General features: G+C 39.8%; 1 protein-coding gene across 4 annotated transcripts in view; it reads left to right on the plus strand.

The window, feature by feature from the left end:
• FAM13C (family with sequence similarity 13 member C) overlaps positions 1–12,471 on the plus strand; it is a 106,364-nt gene that overhangs the window by 41,117 nt on the left and 52,776 nt on the right. For all 4 annotated transcript variants that reach the window (XM_041404833.1, XM_041404831.1, XM_041404830.1 and 1 more), the window contains exon 3: positions 3,784–3,848. In XM_041404833.1, the coding sequence (XP_041260767.1) occupies positions 3,784–3,848 (65 nt within the window). The remainder of the gene's footprint in view (positions 1–3,783; positions 3,849–12,471) is intronic.

The raw sequence follows: 12,471 nt of genomic DNA on the forward strand, positions 1-12,471 counted from the left end.
GCATTGTTCCCTGTTTACTTCTCCAGATATGTAAGGGTATTTTTCTGTTTTATCAGCTGTCATTTATTTGAGGTGTATGGTAAAAAGGAAAAAAAAGAACTCTGGAAATGCTTTCTCCTGTGGTTTTCCTATTACTTTTCAAGCCATATTTTAGGTATAAGTGAATGAATAGTTTCAGGAAAAGAAATTACTTTAAAACTTTCCCATTTTCTCTTGAAGTGCACAAGGGTTTTGCTATCAGTTCCTGTCTGCCTGCCCCACAAAGAAGCTCCCTGTGTCTCTGGATTTTTTTGCTTGCACAGAACTGTGTGTTCCTGTAACAGGCCTGCTGTGGGTGCCAAAAGGGAAATTGAAAACCTGTGTCTCACCTGGAGATACTGGGCAGTGAGGAGGTGATAAAAATGAATGCCTGGCTTTCATGGAGCTATTACCATCCTTTAGCTTCTACCAAGGGAACTTTAAAATAGAAAGCATTATTTTAGTTTGTGTGGTGACAGGATTTTGAGAAGAAGTGTAAGTGCCCCGAACCAGAACAGAAAAAAAAAAAAAAATCAATGCATTGAACATATAAATCTCTCCTTCCCACAGGTTTTTGCACAGATGGTGTTGGGGCAGTGCCAGGAACCTGCAGGTGCAGGAGGCCTTCCCTTAGCCCTCATTGCCTTCAAACAGCTCTCAAACTCACAACTTTTTGAACCCTGAAAGAACATTGCTTTTTCCTTCTCACCAGATGAGGTATAAAGGTTTTGCCAGCCAACTGGAAAGCCTGTAGCTTGAAATGCTTTAGAACACTTTGTCTTACTGAGTAAGACACAGCCAGCTGAAGGAGGAGATGCACAAGTTATAGCAAGTCTCATAAGTGTTTCTGATTGCCAGTGCTTTGCCCTGCAGAAGGAGGTGCAGCAGCTCTGTGGTGCTGCTGTAGAAGCTGCAGCTCCTGAGCATCATCCTGAGATACAAGGGCCAGGAAGGGCACTGCAAAGGCAGTGATTAATGCTGCTGTGTTTGTAAACTGATTCCTCACTGATCTGAAGGAAGCCTCAGGAGGTCATCTAATCCATAATTCTGCCTGATGGAAAGGTGAGCTCCACTTAAACAATTCCTTACAGACATTTGTCCAACCTGATCTCCCCAGCAGGGATGGAGAGTGAGCAACATCCCTGAAGGATTTACTCCAGCACTTAGCTAATTTTCTCTCTTTGATCTTCAGGTACACATTGCCTTTTGTCACGTCATAGTTCCTTAGCTTTTGTGATGTCCATATTTGTAAGGCTTGAACTGAAAGTAAAACAGGGTGATTTGGACCTCTTAGATTAATTTAAAATGTGAGGACCAAAGGAAAAGGCTTATTTATTTTGCTTAATATTAACTAAATGAGCTCTGCTAGTGTGTGGAATGGGTTAAATAGAGCTACAGTGCTTCCAACTACCTAAAGAGATATTAACAAATTCTGCTTCTGAAGCACATTATGATGAATAATTTAGGGACTCTGGGACTCCATACTACACATAAAGGTATTACAGGGCATAATATATCATTAGAATGTATAGAGGCTCTCTGTAATTTGAAATAGAGAATATATACAATATCCTAGCAGGAAATAATGTGGGCTTCATGAAAATTTTCTGTCTGAGAATTAATGTCTTTGTCAAAGTGAGAGATCAAAACTCTAATGTGAAATTTATGTTTCAATAAAATTAATGGAGCCCATCACTAGGACTTGAGAAAGCAGCTCCAACATCTCTCTCAGTTCTGGGTCATCTCCAGCCAGAAGATGGCTTGGCTGTGTTTCTGCTCAGCAATGTGTGTCTTGAGCTTGTCTGTGCCTGGTAAAAAGAATGAGAGACTGACTGAAGAGTGCAGCTTTATGCAGATTGCATTTGGTGAAAAGATTAGTCCCTACCTTCCCAGGTAATTTTTCTTTTCTAAGATATTGAAGCATTTCTGTAGTGTTTAGGTTTGGGGAATGGGATTCATGAGGACAACTGGGTGTCATTAAACCAAGAGGTGCATGTAGAGGCCTAATCCTCCGTTGTGTTTAATTATGGTATAATTATGGTAGCAGGAGAGGTCAGGAGTGGTTAGATCTCTGTCGCCCAGAGGTTGGGGCAGGCTCTTTGGAATTAACAGCTGAAGTTCATATTCACACTCCAGGACAGGCAGATCGAGCTGTGGCTCCTGGTATGGTTTGTGCATGAATTATGGGAATGGTGGGATGCTGAGGGGCTGTAAATAAAGGGAGATGGTAAGCATCTCTTTTCTTACTTTTTCCTTGTAAATCCCTGCATACACTATTTAGTATTTTTTCTCTTAAAAAATCTGCAAATGGAAATGTTTTATTTTGGATAAAAATAGGTACTGTGTTGGTACTTTTCACTTCTTTTTTTCATCAGTTTGTCACTGATGACTAAGTGATGGAGTTCTGAAAAGTGTGGTTTTGGTTTGGCTCTAGAAACCCATGCAAGGTTTTCGCTTCAGCAGGTAACATCAAGACATAATTTATTTCTGTCCCTTGGTTTCATCTGCCCATCTGTCCTATCTATTTAGCCTCTATCATTGCAGATATGAATTTTTTCCAAACATTGAACATGCCAGAATTTCTGCTTCTGTTTTGGGCTGAAAGCCTACAACATCTGCAAATTAGAGCTGGCAATAGGAAAGAATGAATTAAAATGAAAATCTCTCTGTGGCTGATGTAAATCACAGTATACATCTTATGCCCACTTGAGGGATTTGCACATGAAAAAGTCTTCATACAATTCTATTAATAAATTACTTCTTTTTTGAAGTCAAACTGGTTTTGATCACATCCAGAAAGGAAAATGGTACAAAAAAAAAAAGGTTTTAATTTTATGACAATTCTGATTTTAATTTGAAGTCATAGTCAGTGTTGTAACTATTTCTAATTGTTTCAGACTCACAGAGATTGTTATAAACTGTACTCCATAGAATATTCTCAACCCTAGAGTACCAGCAAACTACCAGAAGATCAAAACTGGCACACACAAAAAAGGTCAGTTTTCCATAAAATTGGCATTAGTTTTATCATGATTTGATGCATATAAGAATGGCATTAATAATTACACAACCAACTATCATTTGCAGATACAGAAATGCAGTTTGATGAATATGCAAACAAAGGAGAAATGCAGATTGTGTTTTCCTGTTTGCATATTTGCTGTCTGTGCATCTATATCATGGGCTTTGAGTCCTCACTCTCTGGGGCACTGAGGTTAAAGAGCAGTCCCTGGCCTTGGCTCCATAGCTGGAATTTCCAGATGGCTTTTTTTGTGTTTGAGCATCAATTCAATGAAAAAGATGGTGTAACATCCCTGATTTTTTTTGAATGGAATGCAAAACAAATCAAGCATATTTACCAGTCCAAACTTCTGCCTTGGAATAATTAGGTTTGCAAATTTTCAGAGATCTGACAGACTATTTTTCTCAATAGCTGGAAAAGATGTTAAGCATGGCAGTGTCTTTACCCTGCACAGTAAGAATGGGTCACTCACAAGAAGTCTCATCTAAACAGTTTGGTTTGCAGGACATTATTACAGGTTTTGGAGGGGAAAAAAAGGATTTCTCTGTCTCTATAAATACTGGAATGATAAATAACCTTGGCTCTTATCAGTACCTTTTATTCTAGTCTAATATTTCTGTTATCATAATGAATTCATTCTGTGCTTACGGAAAACTTATCAAGATTCAATCTTTTCACTTCTCTGTCTTTTCTTTTTCAAGTTCAACACCAGACTGATTCCTCTCTCCTCTGTTTTCTTTCAGTGCCTTTTCCAAGCCCACTTGACCAATTCAGTTTCTGTCAGCCTTCTTGCCAACCATGACCTGAGGTACTTGTGCTCTTTGCGATATTTTAATGGGTTTATTTTCTGCTTACACTTAATTCATTAACTTCTAATTTTTTTTTCACATGTAGGAGCAGTGCTGTTTCTCCTTTTTCTATCTTGTCCTTAGCCTGGCTCTGGTTCCACAAGTCAAAAGTCTTGTCAACCTGCATAGTGTGTGGAACAAGGCAGGTTTAGCAGATTACTGACCTGGCGTCAGCAAACCAGAGAGCATCAGCAGGTCCCTGCCAGGCCATCACCTTTCTTCTGTCCCCTTCAGTTTTCTTAGACTGATTTTTAAAAAAGCAACACCACTTTTTTTCATCCCTTTACTTGTGACTCTGGTAGTTTCCAGGTTTGATCTTACTTTGAATAGCAATTGTGAAATAATATTCAAGCTCATATTCAATGTCTAGGGATTTAGCAAAGTCATGCTAGAAACAGTTCAAAGTAGGTCCATATGAAGTTGGATTCAAATGGTGCTGATATACTTTTCATTTATTTTTGTGTGAGTAAGAGAAGGAAGGCACTTTATTATGTAGGTGCTGGTATCTGAAATGGATTTACATGGATGTTTTAGTAGATTAATGACAGGTTTTCAGATACTCATAGTTGAATGGTTGTTTCTAATCTTACAACTGAGTGAGTTCTGAGGTCTTGTTGACCTAAGCAGCAGCAAAAATTATATTCCGAAAACTTCACACTGTGGAACCTTATATAGAAACACAGATGTCTGGATAGTGGCTTGACTTATAGGAATTATGTGATTTTTCAGATTCCTAGGGTGTTTCATGGCATGGATGGCTCTTCTGCTGTCTACATCAATGTTACAGTGACAACGAGCCTAGACTGGAAGCAGACATGCTTCTCATCTCCTTTTGATTGGTGGAAGAAAGAGGCAGTCTGCTTATATATGAGAAGTTTTGAGGCTATTTCCTTAAAATCTTTAATTGCAGAGGGGACACCTTAAGTAACAACTTCTAAGATTGTGCTCTTGAGAGCCTGAGGAGACCAGCAGCTTGGCAAGTGGGAGATGAGGCAGGTGAAGAAAACATGACAGTGTGGGAGAGAGCAAGAGAAATGTGGGGTGTCTGTGCAGCCCAGCAGAACTTTCTACTGCAGAAGGCTAATCCAGCTCTGCATCTCCTGGGAGATCCATGGGGAGGAGTCCCCATCTAAAATGCAAATGTCTTTCCAGGGAAATATCTGGGTGAGGGTTGGGGCTGATTGCTGGATATTCTGTGCACGTCATGCCTGAGCTTTGGGAGCAGGGGAGCTGCACTGCTGGTGGTGAACTGCTCTGTGACTCTTTGCATGACAGAGATCAAGAGTTAACAGCAAGAGTGGCTGCTGGGACTTTTCCTTTGCAATGCAGCCAGGTAATGAAAGCCTGTCTGGGTAGCTGGCTGAGGTCTTCAGGAATTCCTCACTATCTCTCTGAAATTCATAGTAACTTTATTGTATGTGGTTACATAATGTTCTGTGTGTAATTTCACTGCTGTGGGAGCCAGCATGTCCTGGTGTTATTCTGGTTGTGCACTTTGTGAAAGCAGATTGCTGCTGATAATAAATATTTCATTTCGTTAAGACTACTTTTAAAAATATCAGAAAAGGTCACTATTTTTGAGATAATATCTGAAACATATGCTTCCAGTTTTGTCAAACTTTTCCTATTTAAGTGGAAAGTTATTTTTTGCACAGATCAGAGGACATTATGAACAATGTTGATGATGATGATTTATTTCAAGTGGCAGCAGTATTGTGACTCACTCTTTCATGGGCATCATTCCCCACATTCATAATGGATTTTGAAAATTGGCTTCTGCCAACAAATGAAATATTAATGAATGCAGGGTTGCATCATACAGTTTATGCATAGTGTAATTTTTCCAAGGAAATTAAATGACCACCTCTTAAAAATAAACCGGGGGAAATGCTTTATAGTCTTATATTGCTGTGAATCAAAAGGTATTTGAATATTTGTGCATTGGCATATTTGTTATGTACAGAGGCTTTGATGCATCAGATGAGACTCCTGAAGGTGGATTAAAAGGTTTATTACAACGACTGCTGCATTACTTGTAATGACTTAATCATACTTTTGAGTGTGGAGCAGTTCCAGATGTGTTTAAAAGTATACACTGCGCAAGCAAGGGAGTGAGGATACTGAGGAGAGTGGAAAATCAGGAGTTCATCAGCACATATAAGTAAACGTTTTCTGAAAAAAATGACATGGAAGCTTTCTTCCAGACAGCAGAAAGAGATGCTTGACTGGTCCTCAGCACTTGTCAATCAATCCATGCATCAATCTGATTGTGCTTTCAGTATGGATTAAATTTAATCTGTCCTTGGTTACTGCCTAACGCTTGAAATGACAACATTTCTGTTTGTTGTTACCTAAGGCTGTAAGTAGGGATTTGGGTCAAGGCACTTAGCAACAACTTGGGGAAAACAACTGGATTTTCTCCAGTCAAGGGGAGGGTAATAAATAATAGCAAAACCCATTAATCCTCTTTTCCATTACTGGCAATGTCAGATAAAGCTGCTTAGTGACTCTTGAGGAATGTTACATGGATGATTTATTGCATGTGTAGTTTTAGATGTTAAGTGTAATTTTGAAATGTGGTACCTCTGCAGACTCTCCAAGAGATAGAGTAGAACACCAGATGAATTACAGCACCATACAAGGGGCAATTTCTTTAAGTCTCCTCAGCTGATTTCCCAGCCTTTTCAGTTAGTTCTGGCTCCTTTGAGTGGATGTGAGCTTCATTTGCTGCAGAGGCTGACAGGACACTTCATGGTAAGTGGTGAATTCAGAAAACCCCTGTCTTTGTTGATGCACTTGGAGAATGGGTTTCATTCGGTTACTTTTCTCCTGCCTGTTTGCTGTTTGGCATATGACTATTTATAAGAATGAGCTATTAATAAATTAATTTATCTACTCTGTATTACAAATGCAAAGAGTAGTTATGGTTTTATAAACATTTTTGATAGTGAGGATTCATTGTAATGGTGTATAAGGAGGAATACTTACCCTGCATTGAAGAGGGGGCTAAAAATGAATGAACTCTAAACTTCCATCTCTATTACAATATCCCTATTGATTTAAAAATGCAAACTGATTAATGCTGGGAGGGGACTGTTCCTGAAATTCTCCTTAAAAGCATTGCTGTTCCTGGCCCCAGCTGCATTTTCTTCTGGGAGAGGACTCAGCTACTTTTTTATTCTGCTGGAAATTCACTGCACAGAGCAGGAATGTGAGGAGTGCAGTGCACCTGCAGGCTGGATACAGGCACTCAAGAGAGCATGACTCAACCCTCCATCTTCCTAGCCTGGCATTCAGCTGGATTTGCCTTGTGTTTGACTAAGAAATAATCTGCTAGGGTCTAGACAAATACATCTGCCTAACACTTATTAACTAGATGTATTATTTAAAGCTTGAAGATACATTTATGCCTCGTTGTGGTTTGCTTATATCTGCACTGTGATTATGCTTTGGCAATCACTTTAAAACTGTGCAGTGGAAGGCAATTGAAGAAGAACACACAGGAATTATTTAAAAAGTGGTTATTTTTTAAAAGAGCTGTTAAACAGGTTAGTCAGAACTGTGAGTCACTCCAATTGAGTCATGCTCAGTTTTTGGTGGCTATAGATGATCAGGTTTTCCTGCTTCTCCACGCAGCTATGAGTAATGCTGTGGTAAGAACTGTACTGCTTTGGAGAATGGCTTTTCCCTGCTCTGCCTGAACACATTTTCCCACTGGGCAGTTTCTAAAGTCATTTTTCAGCCCATTCTCTCAAAACACTCAAGTGGCTGGTGGCGTGATACAAGTGATGTGAAATCTGCCAAGTGCAGTGCTGAGGGGAGAGAAAAGAGAGCAAGGGCCCTCACTACCACCCCATGACTGGCACCACCTCTGTGGGGCTGGTGGGAAATATCCAGAGTTATCCTGGTTGGCATTATCCTTCGTGCACCCACAGGGGCTGAGGCAGGAACTTTGGGGTGGTTGATCAGATCTGTGAGGAACAGGAAAAGCGAGGGAGTATGAGAGAAGAACAAATATGCCCTGAGATGGTAACTGGGTTGGTGCCTTAATAACTGTTGGAGCTGAGTTTGGGTGTGTTGGAGGATTTTTTTTCTATATTTGTAGAGAGCATGCATCAACACAGCTGTAGTGTTAGGCATAATCCCAGAGCCTTTACAACCATCATCCCAGACACTGAATTAGCAGTGTGTGTACTGGCCAAGGGTTTTCAGCTTGGTGGCTACCTAAAATTAGTCTGAAACTGTGTAGGTGCTTAAATGTGGGTTGGAGAGCCTGGATTTGGGTTAGAAAGTGTAGGCTGCAGTTCTCCAAGCTTTATCAAAGAGAGGGAAGATACTGTAAGTCTGAATATTCCGGAACATGCCTACATTTAGACTACAGCATTCATTGCTCTTTTTTAATAAGTACTGTCAGCATTTTTGTTAATATGAAGGCAAGATGTCTTTTCCTCGTAATCTTAAAAAAAAAAAAGAAACTATATTAGAGTCAGGTTTTAAAGGATTAGTTATTGTTTTTCACTGGCTCTGCTTCTGAAAAATTTCACAAAGACTCTTATTCTCTCTAAAAATGGATAGTTCACCTCGAAATAGAACATTTTTTCTGTCACTGGTATCTTTCTGATTGATGCTGCAGAACTGCTAGACAGAAAATATCATTAAAATTAGAATGAAATGTCTTTCTTATATTTACAACTCTCTGAGTAGTGTAAAACCAAAACAAATTTTCTCTAGTTTATCAAAGGGTCAGGGACTTACAATTTGAGATAGAAAATGTGATCTTGTCGTTAAGAACACTGGATGTGCTTTGCAACAAAGGATTAAAATGCTTCAAAAGGGAGGAGTAATGTACGCTGCCCTTCTGGAATAGATAGCAAAGTGGTAAAGCTGCTTTCTGCATAAATTTCTTTCCCACATGGTTCTGCTCCCTTTCAGCAGATCCATACAGGAAATATCCAAGTCACAAATATTTTGCATTGGGACCAAATTTATGTGAAGGAGGTAATTTGTTCAGTGTCAGCAGCTGTTGTAAAGTGGCACAAGGTCTTCCCAGAGAAAATTACTGCCTTCAGATTCTTTTTGAACCTTAAAAATCTGTCATAAACATGGGATGTGAACATATTCAAACAAATAATGTACTGAAGAGGAGAACAGGGAATGCAAAACCGAAGGGCTGAGTGCTGCCCTCTGTGCTACAGCACCTGAGAGAGCTGATTGTGGAGACCCCTGTGAGGTGCTCTGAGCCAGAAGGAGAAGAAAGCTCCTCTGCAAAGTCTTGTTCAGTGAGGTTTGTCCAGGTCCTGGGAAGAGCATCTACTTGTAGGAGTTGGAAACAAGTACTAAACTTATTCCCATGAAGATAACTGGCTGTTGTTAGAACAGCTCTGTGGTGCCATGGATTGTAAATCACCTGTGACCTGGCTGTGCCAGGGCTCAGATCCTCGTGTCTGGGGCAGCAGACTCCATTCCCTGAGGAGAGGAGATGTCCTGGTGGCCCTGGCACAGGACACGTCTGCAGACAGGCTTGGGCTCGGTGCTACCTCAGGACACTCCTGAGCCAGGCAGCCAAGCCAGCCCACAAGATAAACACACACACATTAAGCAGGAGGAGTGCAGCAGGCGAATAAAAAGGCAAGAGCACAGATGGTGTGTGGTTAAGTGGATATTTCCTCAGCTTTGTAAAGAAATTCGGTCCTTGTTCCAGTGACTGCCACAGGTTCCTCTCCTCCCCAAAGTACCACTGTGCAAAAGAAAATTCTTCTAAGTCTTCTCTTCTAATGTGGAAACAACTTCCTCAACAACTTCCTGAAAAACTCACTCACTTCCTTGTCAAGCCACAACAGGAAATAAATTTGAATATGTGTATACGACATTTATGCTTTATGGCATGTGCCATTTTCTTATATTTTCTATAGGGTTCTGTTTTTATGCCACAAAGTTGAATATCGTGTAGCAGAATCGTATTATTTAGTTTCTATAGAGTGACCAATCCCGCCTGTTTTACTGTGTTGCAAGACACAATGTGCTGAGAATGGACATTTGGGTGAAACACAGTTTCCTCTGTCTTTCCCTCAATATAAAAGAAAAAAATTTTGGGGAAAAAGCCCCCAAAACAAATCCAACAAAACCAAAGCAACCTAAAATGTATTGAAAGTTAAAAATATTCTCAGACTTTGGAAGAACAAACTTATGTCTGTGCTGAGGAGCTGTGGATTGTGCTCGTAAATTAAAATAGTGCATAGTAGGACACAAGCACAGATCATGAGCCTGCACAGAAATAGAAGCCAAACAGAGGAGGACTATTTGCTAGCAGAAGAAATTAAAACAGCAAGGTGGAAGCCGAGCAGGAATTGACCACTGGCTGTGGCTGCTAATATTTGGTGGCTTGTTCACAGCATTTCAGTGAAATACAAGTGCAGAGGAATATGGTATAACTGATGAGATGTTTCTGATGTCAATGGATCATGATATTGGAAAAGTTAATGGCCTGAATCAGTGGGTTTCTAATGTCACTGACTACATATTTAGTGAATAGTAATTCAGAAAACAACTTGGAATAAAACTTAGGATTTGTTACCATGCACTTTTCATGGCAGAAATGAGAATGAGCAACTGGAGCTTTATAAACCCCCACAAAAATGTATGCATTCATGCCCAGAAGACCTCCCTCAGCTGCCCATCATAACTGTTTTACATTTTACTGTTTGCTTGTATTTGCTGGAGTTATTCTGGATTTTGCTTATACCTTCCTATTATATTCCCCAATGTGAATTTTCTTTCTTTTGTCCACCTCATTCTTTTATTTTCTGACATGCAGGCAGCTTTTCCTTTCTATGAGATTAAGATGGCTGGGAAGAAATATTATGTCTGAATTGACAGCCAGGAATAAGTTGACTCAATGCAGTTCTTTGTAGGACTTTTTTCCATGGCTCAGAACGGGCTCAAGAGGGGCCTGTGAGAAGCTGGATCTGTCTTGGGCTTATATTTATTGATGCAAGTTCAGAAGAGAGCATATAAATAAACACGTTACATCAATTTTGACTTAATGACATCAGCTTCTTCTCTGACCATGCTAGCCCCTGAAATTAATAGGCACTTGGCAAGAGTAACAAGATTTATAAGTATAGAAACTGACTGAAGTGAATAGGGTTAAAAAGCTCTCTGTGGGATCCTGTGTCTTGTACACTTCTATCTGATGTGTGCTAATGGAGACTCCTTGCTTTTCCCTGTTTTTGATGTAGGAAGGAATATTATCTTTAGGTTTTCAGACATTTCAAGTGCTCAGAGTAATGCAGAGTAAATCTAAATCCACTGCTAAGACTACATGTGTTACTGTCTGTGTTTCTCTTGTTTCCAAAAGAAAATCAGTTCTGGACATTTATTATGACACGGGAGACTTAAGTTACAGGTTATACTTTTATAACTGCATTTATTGATATTCTCTTTCTCAATTTCAGTCAGCCCTCCTGATGTCACACAAACAGTAGTGATTATTCAGAGTTCTCTGAATGTGATCTGAATGCATAAAGTAGTTGTAAAGCGGCATAAACTTCGCATAATGATGTAATTTTAAATTTCATGCCCTGGGTTAGTTTATACATTAATAGTTCATAATCTGTCTGTATCAGATTTTCCTGCAGTGCAACAAAAATTAAAAAAAAATAGGAAGTAAACTCTTGAGAAAGAAAATATTCAGGGGTTTGGAGAGTCTGTCTTCATACCCAAAATTCAGGCACATATGTCACAGGGATCAGTCCTTCTGGGCTATAAATACTGTGAGCAGCATCCTTGGGTGGTGTAATTAGCAAAGCTTTGCATGGCCCCCTGGTACAGCTGCCCAGCCCTCTGAGAGCAGCCTGTGGGTGTTTTCTGCTGGTGGTCAGAGGGTAGAAATACCCAATCACAGGTTTTGTAAATGAGAAAGAGGCTTAGAGAGGATTCATGGCAAATCTGTTTTTGATGTTACCTGGCCTGTCCTCAGATATCAGTAAGACTAATCAGTGTGTGTCACGTGGTGCACAGTAATGCTGGGGGGAAGGCCAGGTGTCCTCTGAAAACACATAATTGCTGATAATGGAACTCGTGCACAATGCTAATTAAAGAGGTGCTTCTGTATATCACTGAGAATAAGCTCTGAAATTAGACAGCAATTTCTTTAGGTTGGTTTTGATACATGTCCTCTAGATTGGTATTGATTTTGTTTTATATCATTCTGGCTTCTCTGCTGCTGGGAAGATAAAGCTACAGGTGATGAAAGGTAGTATGAACTGGTCTGCTAATCACACGGAGGAGAGGGAGCAAGATCTGCAAAGTACCTTATAGGTGAGTGCACTGCTGCAGGCAGATGTGAAAAAAGACAAATACTGAAGCCTTTCTGGTATATGAGTCTGTGAACAGATGTTTGGAAAGAACATAAAATTTAAAGATATGTGTGTATTTTTCCTCATCTTGCAATATTGAGAGAAAAAACTGGTTATGAATTAGTGCTGTGTTGAGCCTAGCCTGACTATGGTGTAAACCTGCTGGAAATAGTTTTGTCATCTGTGATGATATTAAATTATCTGCAGAGGATCACTGCTGCTGAGT

The sequence above is a fragment of the Onychostruthus taczanowskii genome, unplaced genomic scaffold, assembly GCF_017590055.1.
Source record: "Onychostruthus taczanowskii isolate IOZ18803 unplaced genomic scaffold, ASM1759005v1 scaffold22, whole genome shotgun sequence".
Classification (NCBI taxonomy): Eukaryota; Metazoa; Chordata; class Aves; order Passeriformes; family Passeridae; genus Onychostruthus; species Onychostruthus taczanowskii.